The sequence below is a fragment of the Rutilus rutilus genome (assembly GCF_951802725.1).
Source record: "Rutilus rutilus genome assembly, chromosome: 8".
Taxonomy (NCBI): Eukaryota; Metazoa; Chordata; class Actinopteri; order Cypriniformes; family Leuciscidae; genus Rutilus; species Rutilus rutilus.
Genome location: NC_140222.1, coordinates 44,426,893 through 44,447,677, shown reverse-complemented (window position 1 = coordinate 44,447,677; position 20,785 = coordinate 44,426,893). Strand labels below are relative to the sequence as shown.

General features: G+C 40.8%; 1 protein-coding gene and 1 long non-coding RNA gene across 2 annotated transcripts; one reads left to right on the top strand and one right to left on the bottom strand.

Moving 5' to 3' along the window:
• Positions 1-434: 434 nt before the first annotated feature.
• On the top strand, positions 435-4,909 carry LOC311295097. The gene is made up of 4 exons (XR_014628170.1): positions 435-550; positions 2,329-2,404; positions 2,545-2,637; positions 4,586-4,909. It is a non-coding gene; the product is annotated as an uncharacterized lncRNA (long non-coding RNA).
• An 8,187-nt stretch (positions 4,910-13,096) lies between these two features.
• Positions 13,097-15,191, bottom strand: LOC311295663 (uncharacterized protein; the record flags this gene model as incomplete). The annotated part of the gene is made up of 5 exons (XM_084417128.1): positions 15,163-15,191; positions 14,582-14,620; positions 14,309-14,496; positions 13,675-13,859; positions 13,097-13,531 (listed from the first exon to the last, which is right to left on the bottom strand). The coding sequence occupies exons 2-5, from the start codon at positions 14,596-14,598 to the stop codon at positions 13,097-13,099; spliced, it is 825 nt and encodes a 274-aa protein (XP_084273254.1). The 5' UTR covers positions 14,599-14,620; positions 15,163-15,191.
• Between the last annotated feature and the right edge of the window lie 5,594 nt (positions 15,192-20,785).

The following is a 20,785-nucleotide window of genomic DNA, read 5'->3' as shown; positions in this document are numbered from 1 at the left end:
AAGGGAGGGGAACTATGTTTATAAACCCTTAAGTTGGGGTACGAAGGGGGAAATCATTGCAAGGTTACAGTTAGGGCACACTAGACCAAACAAAACTCTGCATCTAATAGGGAAGCATGATACTGGTTTATGTAATAATTGCAATGTACCTGATCAGCAGAGTATTGTTATGATGTGTAATAAATATGATAGCATAGTGAAGAGGAAAATTTAGGGCATGGGAGGGATTTTAAAAGAAATATTAAATAAATCATCAGGCCATAAAATAATGTAATATTTATTTTTAGTTTCTAAGAGCTACCAAGCTGGATAAAATCATTTGTTTTATTTATTTATTTCGTATAATGACATAGCATGTAAGCCAGAGATCATTTATAACCTGAGGGTGGCGGTAATGCACTAAAACAGTTTGCGACCGCCGTTAAAAAATCATAGAAGAAGAATCGCACGTCACACTGCAAAGTCACCAGGAAAAGTATCCTGCCGATGAAAGAGGCTGCTGACACGTGGAGAGAGACACTGCCTTAATTGGACTAAAACCCTAAAACAGGTAAGTAAACATTAAAAAAAAATTAATTTAATATGTTATTCAGTTGAGAGATGATATCAGATGAATTGGAAGTCACACATGCCCCCTAATACCTTGAAAAACTTCTTAAAACTGCGGCAATTTGCGCGGGCACATTAACCGAAAAGTCGACAAATGCGCCCGCGCGTTCTGCTGTTTTTTTTTGTTTGTTTTTTTCACATAGCAGCAAAATAGACTTAAAATACTCCGTCATTTATGGTCATACAGACTTGAAATATGGAAAAATAAACTGTAAAATGTCTTTTTTATGTGTCCACTTACAATCGAAACAAAACATTATGCTTTTGTGTGCTTTCTGCCTCTCCTTCTACATGAACTTTTTTTCTGGAGCAGGTCTCTAAACGTAAGCAAAACTCAGCAAATACACACTGTCAAGAGTAATCTTTATAATAATTTAAGTGTTTACTTTTTAATTATCTAATTCAAAACGAAAGAGAATATTCTGTTTATGTAATCTATATAAAAAGAGAGACGTTAGTCGTTCTCATGGCAACTCATTATCTGCTAATCACCCGCTGAAAGCGCGCGCTATTCAAACGTAAATATCTTTGTTCTAATATGAATCGCGTTTGTATGCGTGAATGAACGGCTCAGATGCTGTTTACTACAATTACAACATGCTATTTTTACATGAACGTAACGCTATTATAGTTTAGCTTTTCCTTAACTATATTGCAATACTGAGATGAGTAAAAATCTGCTGAAATATGTTCATGAAATATGTTGTTTAAATAAAATGCAATGTTTTAAACGTATGCTATTACACTGCAAATTAAAATGTATACGCCCTATATTAATGTATCATAAAATATATATGCTTGAGACGAAATATGAATGTTTTTAGACAATACTAATGAATCCTTAACTTTGAAATACGTATGATAAAATTTATGCTTTTTACAAAGGAAAAATTACACTTGGAATAGTTAAAATTGTAATTGTTGTTGACTTTCATATTATTGTGTTTCATTAGTCACAATTTTGGGGAGAGGATAAATATTCCAAACCTGTCTGAAAATACAATATGATGATTAACTGCACAATTACTAGAAATGTTTACATTGGATATTATAAAATTTGCTTGCATAAAAATTTGTTTAACTTTAAACCAATTCTGTAGAATGGCCCATATATCCTATTTGAACAGGATTTGTTTCCAGGTATGACTGTGGGCTTTTGACTTTCATTTATATTAGTATTATTTTGTTAACTATATGCTAAATAAATTAAAAGCAATATACTGTGTCTGTGTGTGTGTATACATTTCTTGTCAGCAGTCTTCTTAGGTGTGTCTTCTTAGCTACAATTAAGTTTTAAGAGTTTTTATCCAGTCATCAATGGCTTATTGATCATTATAGGTATTATCAATAATTAAGTTGTTGTTGCTAGTTTGAGTCGAGAAATACACATTTCAGCATTATCATCAATAATCTGTGTGTGCATTTTCCTTGAGAACCAAGCAAGTTGACTCATGAAACCATTTGTTTATTATATCGTGATTGCATATCTCAATCACAATATTGACCTCAATAATTCCAATGACAATGACATTTTCCCCAAATCGTGCAGCCCTTGCCAGAAGTATATAGCCTAGATATCTTTACACTGTCCGCTCAGTACAACAGAGGCAGGAGCTCTGCACTGGGGTTGCTCGAGTTATATGGGCACACAACTTGCTACAAGAGCTATATCCACTATTACGAACAATAAAGTAATATTTGACAAATTTTGTCTTTCAGATTCTGAAAATGTTCAAAGGCCAATCTCAAGATACTCTGGGAGGTCTTTCTCAGAGCAAATGGTCACTTCTAAGAGGTTTGTTTAATCGATTCCAGAAAACAACAGTGTCCCATGCCCCCATTTCTTTAATTCACTCTTGGCACTCTCACCCATGCTACAGTTCCTGTAGATTACCACACACATGTAATTTCTAAATGGTGAATTTGTTTCTTCAGGCTCTTTACCAACCGGCTGATGGCAAAATTCAATATGAAGGGGAAGGTGAAGAAGCAGAAACTGCCTCTGGAGACGACTAAAACTTTTGAAAGGTAAAGGTACACAAATTATGTTAGTATTATTATAATAAAATGATACCCAATTGTACTTTTTAAACTGGTAACCTACTGAACAAACTTTTAAAAAAATTGCAAATTGAAAAGCACATGCTACATGCATAAAGTTTAAAAACACAATGAACTAATTTCTTTTTTTTTTACTTTTTTTTTTACATTGTTCTATTTTAATAAATTAAAAGCACTCAGATAGACAAAAGTGAGGGTAAGCATTAAGACAATTCATCAAGACAAAGTTAATCATTCAAGGGCTGTGAGTATTTTCTCTTTGCCTTTTGTTTGATTCACATTAATGATGCCATCATCAGAAGGTTTATTAGACTGAATGCAGATCAAATAATACCAATCTCCCCTTTTCTCCAAACTATTTACACCAATTTAAGATATGAACTGTTTAAGTGAATACTCTCCAATCCGGTCATTTTGACATATTTTGTTGTGTATTTGATGGTTAAATGCGCACACAAAGCCTAAAATATAATTTCCTTGTCTAGTTGCGGTCGGTTTCGGTGCGCACACACATAAGCCACCTTGAAGTTGGAAACAGCGTCCCTTGCTCGAAATTATTGTCCATTATTACATGGCTTGGTTGAACTCTAATGTAGAAAGCGGTGTGTTATTTCTTGATAACACATCTGCTAAGTATAACACACCGTTGCCATGAAAAACAGGTTTGCTATAGACGCAGGATTCTAACCGTAGAGACGTAACGGAGTATTTTATTTAGCAGAAGCAATACAATCCTTTTTAAATGAATAAACTCCTTTTTAAATCAATTTTTTATGTCAAATTATTAATTTATTTGGTGGGTAGCCATGTAATAAGCGGGATAATGTAGAGCGAGGCGGTTGTTATAGCGAATACAACCACTTCAGGCAGATTCAAGACCCCTCCGCATCAGCCTGCGGGGTTGTATTCGCTATAACATCCGCCTTGCTTTACATTATCCCTTACTTAAATAGCTCTTTTTTATTATCAAACAAGTAACCGCAATGCAACAGTAGAGACTGCATTTTACAACAACTCTCTTCTGCATTGCAAATATCAAAAATGCATCATAGACAGATGATTTAATATTATCTCGTATAGAAACGGCTGGCAAAGATGGAATTTGCAAGATAACATCTATATTTCATTAATAAATAGTAAGTGCATTTTCTCAATTTCTCCAGTACTGACAGCAGAACTGATAACGCTGGAGCTGGATACTTCACTGGATTACCTCTTTCTAAACTCATCTACAAGTAATCTAGTATTTGCTAAAATGGAAGTTATAGTATCCAAAAGCATTACATTTGGGCTGTGCTTGAGAAATTTTATTATATGCAGTCTCTCTCAATTCATGATTGCTATCTTAAATATCTTGTCACCCAAGGCCACTGTCTATTGCAGTCTTACACCTTCCTAACATACAGCGACGCGAGTTTACAGAACCCATTTTCAGTCATTTGTTTGCTGCCATATACCACACCAGTCACCATTGGTCACTGTAGTATTGCCACTTCAAGGATTAGTTCACCTCAAAATGAAAATTTCCTGATAATTTACTCACCCCAATGCCATCCAAGATATTCATGTCTTTCTTTCTTCAGAGGAAAAGAAATTAAGTTTTTGAGGAAAACATTCCAGGATTTTTCTCCACACAATGGACTTCAACGGTAACCAAATTGTTGAAGTCCAAATCAATGCAGTTTCATGCTGGACGTAGGCAGAAGTACCGCCCCGTTGTTTACAAAGTGAACTTGCGAAGACTAATACAAACCATTTTAAATAAACTGACAAAAATCCATAAATATGTCATTCAACATACAATAAATTTGAACAATCCTCCTCCACGCTTGTAAACAATGAGCCGGTATAAAAATATTGTATGTTAACTTGCAATGTTACTTATGGATTTTTTGTTTTTGTTCAACTCTTGCAGCTGCAGTCATAAAATGGGATAAAGAAGCTACAGAGGCTACAATCAAGCATCATGCAGCAGAACATCTTAAACGTGCCGTGGAGGGCATACAGGGGTGGAAATAATGAGGAATTTTACATGAGTACTGTAAGGCGCGTGTGTTTATTTCTAGTTTAGGGGACTTTATGTCTCTCTCCCCCTTTCCAACCACCCACCCCCAATCTTGGTCTGGAGTAATTTGTTTTTTGTTCACTTGGCAGTTCAGTGTAACCATTAGAGTTGTTTTATTTATCAGCCTGTTCATAATTTGCTGAAAACCTCATTAAAGATGGAAAAAAATTGTCATTTCAAACTATTTTTGCTTTTTTTTTAATCAATAATCAGATGTCACTTATTTCCAATTGCAAAAATATAAGGCTACTAAAAAGTATTTGCATGTTTTAGACAGGTGCATCAAAGGGATAGGTATTAATTTATTATTTACAATTTTAAAGCAGTAGTTCTGCACACTGCTTTTACTATGACTAGAATGAGTTTTATTGAATACCATGTTGTCATCCAACCTTGGAACAAAAGCCTGTTTGATGACCAAAACATGGTTTAATAAAGCTAATAGTAAAGCTAATTTCGTTTGTGCATCTTAAAATTTTGTATGAATGTTCTTTAGACGTCTGTAAGTGACGTTGAAATGACGTTGTGAAAACTTTCATTTACAATATTGTAAAGATGTTACTTGGACATCAAAAATCAACATTTAAAAGAGATGTCTAATGAACGTTCACTATGTACGTCAATAGTGAATGCTAAAAAGACGTTTAAAAAAGACGTCAAAAACTTTCATTCTGGCTCTTCAGCGGACGTCTTCTGAACGTTCACTTTTTATGTCAGTTGGACGTCAACAGTGAACGTCAAAAAGACGTCTAAAAAAAGACGTCATAAAAACTTTCATTCTGGCTCTTCAGCGGACGTCTTCTGAACGTTCACTTTTTATGTCAGTTGGACGTCAACAGTGAACGTCAAAAAGACGTCTAAAAAAAGACGTCATAAAAACTTTCATTCTGGCTCTTCAGCGGACGTCTTCTGAACGTTCACTTTTTATGTCAGTTGGACGTCAACAGTGAACGTCAAAAAGACGTCTAAAAAAAGACGTTCAAGCTGACTCTTCATTGGACGTCTTTTGAACGTTCACCTTTTATGTCACTTGGACGTCAACATTGAACGTCAAAAAGACGTCTAAAAAGACGTCATAAAAACTTTCATTCTGGCTCCTCAGCGGACGTCTTCTGAACGTTCACTTTTTATGTCAGTTGGACGTCAACATTGAACGTCAAAAAGACGTCTAAAAAAGACGTCATAAAAACTTTCATTCTGGCTCCTCAGCGGACGTCTTCTGAACGTTCGACAAAGACGTTGTAATGACGTCGTTTGGACGTGTCTGTGCTCAGTGGGCACCATGGTAACTGTCGTTTCCATATAACCCCAAAATGCCACTATTTTTCTTTGTGTTATTTTTTATATTTTTAAATGACTGTAGTGGCTCATACCAACATTGTATTAACAAAAACTAGTTTGGGACTGCTATTTAATAGCTTTAGCATAGGCCTAATGTTTACAGTGCTATGCATAAGTTTAGACACCCATACTAAAGAGGAATAAAAAATCATCTTTTGGAAACTGAACTTAATGCCTTAATTTGAAAAATTAGGAAAAATCCAACCTTAAAGGACACCAATTTTCTTTGTGAATAAATAATGTATCGTAAATAAATAAATGTTCTTCCTTAAAATACAGGGTGCATAAGTTTGGACACCCCTATGTTAAATTCCCATAGAGGCAGGCAGATTTTTATTTTTAAAGGCCAGTTACTTCATGGATCCAGGATACTATGCATCCTGATAAAGTTCCCTTGGCCTTTGGAATTAAAATAGCCCCACATCATCACATAGCCTTCACCATACCTAGAGATTGGCATGGTTGTATTTCAGTTAGCCTAATAGCTGGTTTGATTTGCATTGAGAGATTATCTTATGGAAAGTATCTCTAGGTGTGGTGAATGCTATGTGATGATGTGGGGCTATTTTAATTCCAAAGGCCAAGGGAACTTTATCAGGATTCATAGTATCCTAAAAAAAATAAAATAAATAAAAATAAAAATCTGCCTGCCTCTATGGGAATTTAACATAGGGGTGTCCAAACTTATGCACCCTGTATTTTAAGGAAGAACATTTATTTATTTACGATACATTATTCATTCACAAAGAAAATTGGTGTCCTTAAAGGTTGGATTTTTCCTAATTTTTTAAATTAAGGCATTAAAGGTATAGCGGAGGATCTTTTTACTTCCGGGTGGATACCCTATACTATTGGTCCTCCTAATTGTCAATCATTCTGGTGAATCAATCAAACTTTTCAAAAAGTGGAGAGGGCGGGACTTATCTAAAATTCGGAAAGATCCTCCGCTATACCTTTAAGTTCAATTTCCAAAAGATGATTTTTTATTCCTCTTTTTAGTCAACTTTAGCATGGGTGTCTAAACTTATGCATAGCACTGTATTTATTAGTACTAGTCTTTACTATTAGTCATATTCTTACAATTTATGTTAAGTAAAGGGGAAAAGTAACTTACTTGTGTGTTAACAAATTTTGTGTAAACGTGTTATAATTTGCATATATATATATATATATATATATATATATATATATATATATATATATGCAAATTATTAATTATATTAGTATGTTCCATGCCTGGTTTTCATAGATTAAAATATAGCTTTTAAAATACGCCTACTGGCAATATAAAAGCGGTTTAAAACGTCTCCCCTTAAAACGCTATTGGTCTCGACTATTTAAAAAGTTAAAGGAATATGACTTGGCCTAAAAAAAAAAATTTCAGTCAGAAGAATTTTTCACTTTAATCCCTGCTTCCACCTCTATGTGAGGAACTTTCCTGTGTGCTGACATGAGAGGAAGTTGTTGTAGCTGTCCTGGATCTCATATTTTCCGCCATGCTGCGAAAGAACTGTCCTACATTGATCTTTACAATCCTTTGATTGTCACACAGTGATACATTCTGGAACAATTTCTCGGTTTCAGCTTGAAGAACATGTCACAGGTCGGGGTGGGCCGAGCCAGACTGCACCCACCCCTGGGGACCGGGCACCGCCTCGAGGAGCGTGTCAAGGAACCAGACAGACCAGAGAATAGAGGAATAACAATTTTCTTTATTAAGTTAAGAGCAGTAATTTGAAAAGTCCTAATTAAAAACCGGGTAACCGGGTTTAACTATTCAACAGCACATAAAAACATTCAGTTAAAATACCTTCTCTCGTTCTGAACAGGGCAGAGGCCTTCAATGGGGCATGTGGAGACCACCAGGCGGGGAGGACACTTTGAGCAAGACATTCCACTTCGGCTGTGCGCTGTAACCGGATAACCGGGTTTAACTTTTCCACGGCACATGGAACCTTCAGCCGCAATACCTTCTCTCGTTCCGAACAGGCCAACGGCTTTCAATAGGAGCGTGTGGGGACCACCAGGCAGGAAGGATGCTTTAAGCGAGTCACTCCACTTCAGCTGTACACTGTAACAATGCAACAGGCTTTAACCATTCAACAGTAGATGAAACATTCAGCTGCAATTCCTTTTCTCGTTCTGAACAGGGCAGCGGCTTTCGTTAGGAGCGTGTGGAGACCACCGGCGGGGAGGATGCTTTAAGCGAGCCACTCCACTTCAGCTGTACACTGTAACAATGTAGCAGGGTTTAACAGTTCAACAGCATAGAAAACATTCAGCATTAACAGAGCCAGGCTGTCTCAAACTGGTAAGTTGGGCGCTGGATATATCAAAGCCTTCCTTGGAGACGGCGAGTGAAAGACTGTAAGGAGAGAGTGCACAGCAGACTACTATTACTTCTTCACACGATGAACTTCACCCCATAACACAAACCATGTGAATCGTCACTTCAGGCACTGCATTCCACTCGCACACCGTGCATTCGGGCCAGCACTCACCCACCGGTCTTTCTCCACCAGATCACTCTCGTCTCTCGCAAGGACTCAACTTCTCTCCAGAGATAGCAGAAAACGGGTGCAGCGATCGTCACATTCAGCGAGGAGCGGGCAAAAGTTGGAGACAGATCAACAATTCACTCTGTGTACTAATTCACTCGTGCCACACACTTCTCAGACTCTCAACACCACTTCAGTGTTAGTGCATATAAACAACGGATCCGATACTCATCACCTTGCGTCTTCCCCACTGCTGACGATATTCCTTGGGTTTTCGTTGATAAATACCTCACTCTCTTCTTTCCACTTCTCAGCTTCAATCTTCGCCCACTTCACAGCCCAGCCTCAAATCCAAAACAACCCGCCGACAAACACAGTATCTCACGGGAGGAGAACCCCCCTCACGGGAGGAGAACCACACAGCGGTCTGCTTCCTCTCTCTTTTTAAAGCCCCATCTGAATACGTGTCCCTCTCACAACACTCTCTGTAATTACTCCACACCTGCTGTCACTCGGGCAATTAGCCTTGCTGCCATGGCAACGGATTTGCGATGCAATAGAGGCGGGTGTCCACTGGAGGTCTCTGAATAACACTGCATTCACAAGGGCTTTAATCTCTTTTCTGATTGTTATTTGTCACACCGTGACAAACAGTCTGTGTGTGGGGGCCAGGTGTTGAAACCATGGATTCAAACACCCGGATCTCCCGAAACAGCATCCTGTCTGCTTCAGGCAGTGTTGTGCCTCTCTTTTGAAGCATCCTTGAGAGATCACTCAGTTCTGTTAGGGCATCGTACATAACTCCAAGATTACACACGAAAGACACAGAGGTGAGAACGTCAAGGAGTCCCTTATATTTTGCTCTCTCTGTTGAATCCCTGGTGACATCATGAGCAGCACTAGAAAAGTGTGTCTGAAGCGCTCTGTAATTCTCCCAAACAGCCTTTACAGTCCTCTCACTTGAAGCTACCCAGCGGATTGACAAAACACGGCCAATGACAAGGAGACGCTGCCCAACACATTGTGCATGTTGATGCAATTCTCTTTGGTTTTTGGGTGAGGCATGATATAAAGCTTATCAAAAAAAATCTTGAAGTGATTAAGACCACTGACCTCCTTGAGAACATCCCCAACTGCCAATTCTAGGCGATGATTTAAACAGTGCCGCACAAACAAGTCTGGGAATCTGGCACAAAGTTGTGTAGCCACCCCTGCTTTTCTGCCAAGCATCACTGATGCTCCATCACATACAAAGGCCACAAAACACTCACCCAAAAAGTGGTCATCGAATCCATATTTATGGAGGCATAACAACAATGTCTCTGTGATAGCATTTGCTGTGGTCCCTTCCAACTCCAGCAGGTCAAAAAAAAACGTGTCAGGTTCTGCATCAGCAATAGCTGTCCGCAAACAGACAACCAACACAGTTTTCCCACTGATCGTCGTAGACTCGTCTATCAACAAGCACACTTTTCTTCTGTTCACAATGATGTCATCGACCATCTTTTTCCTCATCTCTGTTGCAATATGGTCAATAATGTCGGCACGTCTTGTCGGAGTGCAGAACTCGGCCCATGTTCACTCCATTCAACTCTTGCAACATTACATCTATTCGCATGTCTTTGAATGGACGCCCGTGCTTGCCAATTTTGTATGCAGTTCGGAACACTCGAGATGTAGTTTCGTGTTCAGCCCTGTGCATAGACTGAACTTGCCTGCACAGCTCATTGCGGGATGCCATCTCCACTATTTCGGCTGCCTTAATGTGTGCTTTCGAATCTCTGTGGTCTTTCAATTTTTTGCGCAGTGACTGCTGTTGCTTTGCCTTGTCTGTACCAAAGGCTTGAATTAAACATTCCCTCCATTCTCTTGACAGCTTCAGTCCCCTCTCTGTCTGGGCAACAAGTGACGGGATGCTGCTACATGTTTTGCAGCCCAGTTTATCTTCTTTAAAAACGAGCCAGCTATTCCTGGAGCAAAAATACATCATTTGGTCCCTTGACCAACAGTCAGGCCATCTATGTGTTTCATCATTCACATTATTGTTGATGTCGGTGTCATTGACTAAGGTATCAACATTAAGGTTGGTAGCTGCAGACTCCTCATTAACGCTAGCTGTTCCGCTCACATCATCGTTAATATTAGTTTGAAGCTCATGAATCGTATTCGTACCCGATGTTTCTGGTTGGACTTGGACCTCTGTTGACGTGTCTGGCTCTGGCACACGCGTTCTTTTAGTACCTTTCTGAAGCCAGGCTAACATAATGACTTAAGTTGACACACTTCTTTTAAGTTTCTAGCTTCGCTCGACAGTGCGCGAGAGAGACCGAGTCACGCACACAAAAGACAAGTCTCATGCAGTCGGATAATAGGTAATAATAATATGATATTATAACAGAAGATAATATCTCAGTGCAGTGGCTCTTAAAAGAGCCTTTGGGGTGTATTTTAGCGGCTGTTGAGACAAGCAGAGGAGAGAAAAAGAAACATGACAGAATGTAGGTATTGCAAATGTCTGTACAAGTTAAAAATGCATTCAGTTTTCAGTGATCATTATTGACTGATCAGTATGGCAAATCAGAAATGCAGGATGACTGCTAGATTGATCATTTACAAAAATCAGATGGGAATAGACACAGAAAAAAAAGAGAAGAGAAATATTTTCATGGTATATATTCCCAAAGTAAAAAAAAGCTCTAATTAATGAATGTGCAAAAATAGCCTATACTTAAAAGAACAATGATGAGACCTACAACCCTTCTGACAACCAAGAAGCCTTTTAAATCACAGTAAGATGCATTTTTAATATTGAAATTTATTACTGGTGTTATTTTATTATAATTTATAACATGACGGGCGAGTGTTTTCTGTCTCTCTGTCTTAAGTGCACGCGCCATTGTGTGAGAGATGGGCAGCTCACGCGCTCACAGCTGTCAGGCTTGCAGAGGGGGCTTACTTCACTTTGTTAATTTCCAAACAAAGACGTGAAGATATTATTGATAATTGTATGAATAAATCATACATTTATCTTTGAGCATTGTTAACATGATATAACCCTAAAAAACTAAGGAGATTCTCTGAATAGGATTGATACTCCTTTCGCGCAAATGACGTCACGCAGACATAACGGTATTTAACGGCAACCACATAATGTTGTTAACAGTGCAGACGAGTGGTTAGTTAGCACAAAAAAGGACGGAAAACCAGTTTGTGTGGTAAAAGTAAATGTGGTATATTAACTGGGAAAGGCAGTATGTCAATTTTATGACCATTCATTGAGTTTTTACCCTGAGAAAAACTAACTGATCCGCTCAGACTGTCCTTGTGATTCAATTTTATTATTATCCTGTCTACATATTTTGTGTTATTTTGTTTCGTTGTGTGGGCTTATGTTTTGAATAATTGAATTGAAATAAAACGGCTAAGTAAAAAGACCTTTAACCTTACCTAAAAAAACTGGCGGTAGGGGATGTCCTCTGCAGAAGCGAGTCAGGTGCACACGCGATTGTCACAGACCCCAGCATATGCTGCTGCCATGGTTTCGCGGGCTTGGCACGCGAGTAAGGATTTATAACAAATAATAAAGTATATATTTTATTTTTGAAAAAAATTATTTACAATTATATAATGATATACCTTGTGTTATATTACTAATAATTACGTTATATTACTAAATTACAAATAAACAAATATATTTTTCCCTCTGGTGCTCCACATTTGGGAGTCTTCGCGACCGGACACCTGAAAATGAAACTTAAGCAAAATCAATGTAATATACTTTAGTTCAATAATATTTTACTTTTGTATTTTGAGAGCATTTTATGGTAGCCTACTAATTAATATTTATGAAATAATTATGGTCCATTTTCTTCCATTGAAAATTATAATAATAATTACAATTTAAAAAATAATAATCTTTCAATTAATGCAGTGTTTCAGATTATTTCAGATTACCATTCTTTTAAGGCAGTATAGCATCATCTGTTGAGAGAAAATAAAATAAAACCGGTAATTTGATGGTGTAACCACTAGATCCCTGTGTAGCCTATAGGCTACCATTCCGATGAAGCTAAGTTTTTTTTTTTTATTCTAAATATAAAACTTTTCGGTCAAAAGTGTCTCGAGGGAGCAGTGAACGGACTGCGTAGGGACCCTGTCGAATGGAACGCACCTCGGTCTCTCGCGCACTGTCGAGCGCGCTCTCGGACACACACATGGTCTCTCTCGCGCACTGTCGAGCGCGCTCTCGGACACACACATGGTCTCTCTCGCGCACTGTCGAGCGCGCTCTCGGACACACACATGGTCTCTCTGGCGCACTGTCGAGCGCGCGCTCGCGCCTCATAGAGTACCGGCTACATGCGAGAAGTAGCGGTACGCAAGAAAAGGTGCAAGTACGCTTAAGAGTAAAGTGTAGAAGTGCCGGTACTGCGTACCGGTGAGTACCGCCCCACTTCGAGCACTGCTGAAATGTATATCTAGATTGGCACTGAAGAAAAGAAAAAAGGAAACCACAGTCAGCCTAATTGCTGTCATCATCATCATTGTCATTTTCATTGTCTTCATCACAATCACAATCACTAGCACCAACATCGTCATTATACACCAGTGTCTGTGTACTTAATGTCTGGAGGTCCTGAGACAGGCAGGAGTTGTCTGTGGTGATGTAACCACAAGTTGAGGGAACAATGTCTGGTACATGCTGATTAAACTTCACAGTGGTTTCATGTAGCTTTCTTTCCAGCTCTCTGAGACGTTGGATGAGAGCAGCTTTTGCACCAGGCTGCTCTGTGTCATCGATGGCAGAGCACAGAAAGTCGTGCTGCTGATGGAGGTGATCAGTTACATTTCTCATTTCCTGGTAAACCAGGAGTTTTTCCTCAGCTGCCCGTGTCTTCATGTGCAAGGCATCAATCCCTCGTCTTTTCAGACTCCTTGGGACTTCATCTTCTTCAATCTGGAAAGGGCAAGACAATAACAATCACAACTTAACAACCCAGAGAACTATGCCATATTACCAAGTGATCTCTAAAATGATTTAGATGGTTTCTATATGCAATATGGTTCCTGGGTGGTTTATGGTTACGTAACTATACTCACAGCTTCATCAAGACAGAAGTAGACGGGCCAAGAGGGATCACATGCTTCCTCAAAATGCATCGTTGCAGGGAAGATGCTCCTCTGTGGTGGCCATTGTATGCTGTTGTATTCTTTGATTGCTTGTTTTAGTCTTCTATTGGAGTTGGCCACCTGTTTGGACAGTCTTATGGCAATGCCCTGCCCATCTGAAGCAAAGTCAGAAAACAGAAAACACAGTTAGTCTTTTTGTTATTTATTATGGTTATTGGTAAACATTAAAGGAACTTTAATTTGGGCAAATGTGCTCCTTTTGCACCTCCCCTCGAGTTAAACAATTGAGTTTTACCTTTCCCCTGTTCATCCAGCCGTTCTCTGTGTCTGGAGATCCCATTTGTGGCTTTAGCTTAGCATGAATCATTGAATCGGATTAGATTCATGCTAAGCTAAAGCCACAAATGGGGTCTCCAGACACAGAGAACGGCTGGATGAACAGGGGAAAGGTAAAACTCAATAGTTTAACTCGAGGGGAGGTGGAAAAGGAGCACATTTTCCCAAATGTTTGTGTGTCACTTTAACAGAACCAGAAGTGCTAAACATTGTCTCTCTAATAGTATCTACATTCATGAAACTGTTCAGCTTGTCCACATCACTTTACCTGGATATTTTCTTTTCAGTTGGAGGAGTACTGCTCTCTCTCTGGATTCAGTTCCAGCTCTGCAGATCAGCTGGGATCTGAGCTCCTGGTCAACATCTTTAAGAGTACACTGGAAGTTCAAATCTGATTCTTTCCATCTGGTCTCAATGCGGTGTTTCTTCTCCATGTTAAGCAGGGAGTTCTCAGTTCTACAAAGGTAGTACATGAATATTATCAAAACACCATTTACACATTCTATCAAAGATCAGCAACATATGGAGACGGGTAACTTACTCTGTTTCATCCCCCATGTATGCCTCACAAGTCCCAGATCTGTGTATTACAAAAATAATATCAGAAAATTTGGTGGTTGCCAACCATAAAGAGTTTCTAAGCTAGACCTTACCAAATATTACAGATGACATAATTGTGGAATTCATAACATCACTGGCCCAGTTCCGACCTGGTATTAACATGAACAGTGGACAGCTTTAAACACAGGTCTAAACATATTCAGTGTGTACCGCAATGTGGTTGGATCTGGCCAAACCACACACAGAAGTTGTCCAGGTCACACGTAACAGCATTCTAACAGCATTTGACAGAGGATTCAATTCAGAAATGTTGACGTTGTCCATGTGCTTTTTAAAGGCGTGGTGCTAACAATATAGCAGTGGCAGGCCGCCACAGTTTTAGTCACTGTAGGGGAAACACTGGAAAGCATTTAAATACCAGGTCAGACACACTTAGGGCTGACCACTTTGTATCAGTGAGATCACATGTTAATACTGGGTCTGAACAGGGCCACTGCAACAGTTTCCTACACCAATGTGCCTTGTTATTACATATCAGTAGACAAGACACTGAATTCTTACTTGAGATTGTAGAACTTTATCAACTCCTTAAAGTAAGAAAACCTCACAAACAAACACAAAAAGAAAACACAAAATGGAGGAGAGCCTTCCTCTCCAACTGCAGCCAACACTTCCTGTTTGCTCAATAGCGCCCGAGATCAGACGAGATCGGGCGTTCTCAAAGTGGTATGGCCGTAAGCGAAATCTGCTGCCAAAAACGGGCTTTTTGAAGAAATTCATCGATTTTTTCAGATTTTCTGAAGAAACTGTAACGGTCACCAGCTGGAGTGCCCTTGAGAGCCACCAGAGGGCACTCCACACCGGACTATCATATTCACTCACAGACTACATTTCCCATCCTGCATCTACCTGGACTGATTACTTCATACACCTGCACTGCACTGATTACACACACACCTGCACCTCATTCACACACACATAAAAGCCACTTCCACACTTCACTTCTCTGCGAAGTATTGCATTGCCCTGGCGTACAATTTCTGAGCGTTTTCCCTGTGTTTGCTGTACTGTTACTGACCTTGGATTGTTTATACCGACTTCTGATTCTTCTGCTGCCTGTCTTGACCCGGATTGTTCATTGGACTGTGATTCCTGCCGCCTGCCTCGACCCTTGCCTGTTATCTGTTTCTGCTCTGAGATTATCTCCATTGTTCTGTCTGCCCCTGATTTACCTTGCCTGTTGATTACTCTAATAAAGCTGCATTTGGATCTTACTGCGTCCTCCACATCATAACAGAATACTTCGCCGCTTCAGATCCAGCAGCTGAGAGAAGACCGAGACCCACCATGGACCCACTAATCAGTCTCTTCCGCCTCAAGCAAGGTAACCGATCTATAGAGGAATATGTTGAACAATTTTGTGAGCTCTGCCATGGGGTAGACTTGGACGAGGCAGTCTTAAAGGATAGTTTCCGATATGGGCTTGAGGACATGTTAAATTATCTCATGCCTGACAACACCCCTCAATGGACTCTATGTCAATATATTGAACTCGCTCTGAGGTTAAGCAGATCATCCTCTTCTGCGGGCCCTGCGGATGAGGGTTCCCCTGAATTTACCACACCCGTTGAACCAGAATTCTGCTATACCTCCCCGTACTCTCGTCACTTCTCAGCAGATCTTCCAGAGCCCGGTCACTTCTCAGCAGATCTTCCAGAGCCCCGTCACGTCTCAGCAGATCGTCCAGAGCCCTGTCACGTCTCAGCAGACCGTCCAGAGCCTCGTTACATCTTAGAAGAATTCCCCGAGCCCTCTACTGCTGAGGGGGCGTATCCAGAGACTGTTCCCGTCATGCCAGCCATCAAGCTAGTCACCGGATCGGTCTATTATCGTCCAGGACTGGTATCCAGTGTGGCCGATTCCCCGCTGAGGTCAGTACGTATTGCCATAAGGGCCATCGTGCATGAGTCTCTTCCCGCCGAGACTATCCTGCATAAATCCTGTTTCACCGAGACCTTCCTGCCTGAGTATCTTCCTGCCGAGCCTGCACTTCACGCCAGTCCAGCCGAGCCTGCACTTCACGCCAAATCTGCCGAAGCCAAGGCAGTATGCGTCATGCCCGCCGCCCCTGAGACTGAGAGCGTCATGCCCGCCAAGCTTTCACCGCTGGTCTCGTCCAGCACAGAGCCTTCACTGCTGGTCCCGTCCGGCTCAGAGCCCTCTTCGCCGCTGGTCCCGTCCAGCTCAGAGCCCTCTTCGCCGCTGGTCCCGTCCAGCTCAGAGCCCTCTTCGCCGCTGGTCCCGTCCAGTTCAGAGCTCTCTTCGCCGCTGGTCCCGTCCAGCTCAGAGCTCTCTTCGCCGCTGGTCCCGTCCAGCTCAGAGCTCTCTTCGCCGCTGGTCCCGTCAAGCTCAGAGCGTGCCGAGCCAGAGCTTCACGTCAATCCTGCCGAGCCAGAGCCAGAGCTTCACGTCAGTCCTGCCGAGCCAGAGCCAGAGCTTCACGTCAGTCCTGCCGAGCCAGAGCTTCACGTCAGTCCTGCCGAGCCAGAGCTTCACGTCACGTCCACCCATCCAGAGTCTCGTCCAGCCGAGACTGAATCTGTTCCTGAGCCTGAATCTGATCCTGATCCTGAGCCTGAATCTGTTCCTCTTCCTCTTTCTGCGCCTGTGTCCTCGGACAAGATGGCCGACTCCACGCCTGTGTCTTCGGACAAGATGGCCGAAACCACGCCTGTGTCTTCGGACAAGATGGCCGAAACCACGCCTGTGTCTTCGGACAAGATGGCCACCGCCGAGCCTGTGTCTCGGGACAAGATGGTCTCCGCCGAGCCAGTGTCTCGGGACAAGACGGTCTCCGCCGAGCCAGTGTCTCCGGACAAGATGGCCGCCGCCGAGCCAGTGTCTCCGGACAAGATGGTCTCCGCCGAGCCAGTGTCTTCGGACAAGATGGCCGCCGCCGAGCCAGTGTCTGTTCCTGTGCCATGGTCTCCTCCCTGGCCGCCTGAAGGGTCGTCTCCTCCCTGGCCTCCCGAAGGGTCGTCGCCTCCCAAGTGGTCGTCGCCGCCCTGGTCGCCTGCGCAGCCTGCCCCGCCCTGGTCGCCTGCACAGCCTGCTCCGCCCTGGCCTTCCGTATTACCGCAGTCTCAAGGTCCTCTTCCGCTCCACGGACCTGGCCCTCCATCACGGACCTGGCCCTCCATCCCGCCCCCGGATCCGCCTCCGGACCACCTCACACCTGGACAGTTTTGGAGCGTCTGGAAGCCGCTCTTTGGGGAGGGGCTATGTAACGGTCACCAGCTGGAGTGCCCTTGAGAGCCACCAGAGGGCACTCCACACCGGACTATCATATTCACTCACAGACTACATTTCCCATCCTGCATCTACCTGGACTGATTACTTCATACACCTGCACTGCACTGATTACACACACACCTGCACCTCATTCACACACACATAAAAGCCACTTCCACACTTCACTTCTCTGCGAAGTATTGCATTGCCCTGGCGTACAATTTCTGAGCGTTTTCCCTGTGTTTGCTGTACTGTTACTGACCTTGGATTGTTTATACCGACTTCTGATTCTTCTGCTGCCTGTCTTGACCCGGATTGTTCATTGGACTGTGATTCCTGCCGCCTGCCTCGACCCTTGCCTGTTATCTGTTTCTGCTCTGAGATTATCTCCATTGTTCTGTCTGCCCCTGATTTACCTTGCCTGTTGATTACTCTAATAAAGCTGCATTTGGATCTTACTGCGTCCTCCACATCATAACAGAAACTCTGCTGCCAAGAATGGGCTTTTTTAAGAAACTCAGAGACAATTTTAGGCATTTTGAACAAACTCTTAGACTCTTTTCTTTTTCTTCCCAGGCGGTCTCCCATCCAAGTACTAACCAGGCCTGACTCTACTTAGCTTCCGAGATCAGATGTTCTTTTTTTTTTTTTTTTTTTTTTTTTTCTTATCAAAAAGTACAAAAATAATATTTACATAACTCATATTTCATTCATTACACCTTTCAATCTTATTACATGTTAAATCAATTTAGCATATACAGCATGAGCTTTGAATTTAACCCAACTTACATCACTCAAACAAAACCAAAAATATTTACCTAACTTAAACATGACCATGTCTTTTCAAAATTTTAAACTTAACCTTTCTTTTGTACATATAAATCCACTTTCTTCTACAAATGCTTTTTCAAATTCATCTTTGCTTGGGTATTTCCACATTATATACACATTCTTTCTAACAATACTCTTGAACATTTCAATCACATCTACTTTCTTTCTCTCAAAATATGCCATATTCCTCTTCACCCATATTGCATACCTTGCATTACTCAAAATCAAATTCCAAAAATTCACCTTCCCCTCCTTATAATTTGTACATTCACCAAACAAAAACAGTTTTTTCCACTCATCCTCTGCAACCTCTTTTCCCATTCCATCTTTTATCAGTTTTTTTCATTTTCCCATGAAACTCCTCAAGTTCCTTGCACTCAAAGAAAATGTGCATCAAAGTTTCTGGCTCTGTCTCACATATATCACATTCTCTACTCACATTTTTATTCATTTGATGAATTACCACCTTTGTATAAATTCTATTGTGTCGTAGCTTGAAGTCCAAATTTTCACAGTCTAGTCCATTGTATTTTACATTTAAATTTCTCCATATTATTTTTACTTTCAAATCAGGAAACAGTCTTGGCCATACCGCCTCTGATGCAGGCACTTTGATCTCCTTTCTGACCATTATTTTGTATATAGTTTTCACATTTATCTCCCACAAAAACTTTTTTCTCCCAGTTTCCGCAATATACATTTCAGGTATTCCCCAATCTCCCACTTTAACAGTTTCCCTTTCAATCCTTTCTACCCATCTTTCAGGCAGGCTTTTTTTTATGTTTTCACATTCACCATCCACTTTTGCTTTCTCAATTTCATCATCCCACCCCACCACACAATCATATATTGCCCTATTCAGTAAAAAACCCTTTACATATTCGTAAGCCAAATCCTTTACTTTCCTTACCCCCGCTCTCATGAACAGTCTGTTGTAGAGCATTTTCCCTCCCCTCCTTTTTCTTGGGTTCAGGAAAATTGGTTGATTGTGTATTTGGTTTATGTTTTCACACTCATAGTTTACATTTATCACAAATTCAGCCCATACAGTAAACACTTCTTGGTAAAACAAAGGCAACTTTTCAATCGTTGGCTTTTTTTAAAACCATGAACAGTCCTTCTTCACCACACGCTCCTCCTTCATTTAAATATTTTCTCATATACCCCTTCCATCCATATTCTACTTTGCCACATAAATACTTGTCTTAACTCTTATTGCCTTCCTTTTCATAATACTTGTCTTAACTCTTATTGCCTTCCTTTTCACATCTAAATCCATCAATTTCAAACCCCCCTCACTATAGTCTGCTATTAATGTTTTTGCTGATATTTTTACTCCTTTCCCACCCCACACAAAAGTATTCACAGCCTCTTTTATTCCATTTAACACCCAGTCTGGTAAATCAATTGCTCCCATCACATAATTACATTTCGTTAACAGTAAAGAATTAACCACTACCACTTTTCCTCTTAATCTTAATTCCCTTAGTCTCCAAAACTGTAACACCTGCTTGATTTTGTTTAGCACTCCCGACCATGTTGCATCTCTTGCCTCTTTTGCATTCTCTCCCACGTTTACCCCTAAAATTTTTATAAAATCTTTCGTTATTTTAAATGGAACATCTGACCCTTCCACCCTTATTCCTCCTATACTCATTATTTCAGATTTTTCCACATTTATTTTTGCACCTGACGCTTTCCCATATTTTTCCATCTGTTTTCTAATTTTATTTATACTCTCTATATCCCTAACTGTAAAAGTTGTATCATCTGCATATTGGTGTATTACACTCAATCCCCCATTTGGTATTTGAATACCTTTTATTTCCTTGTCTTTTTTGAAAAGTGTCGCCAGCGGCTCAGCTGTTATTGAATAAAATATTGCAGACAACGGACAGCCTTGCCTTACTGACCTCTCTAACGGAAAGGGGTCAGTTAACACCCCATTAACTTTAACACAACTTTTAGCATTTCCATATATTCATTTTATCCACTTTTGCATTCTCTCTCCAAACCCAAATCTCCCCATTGTCTGTTCTATAAAGCTATGTTCCACCCTATC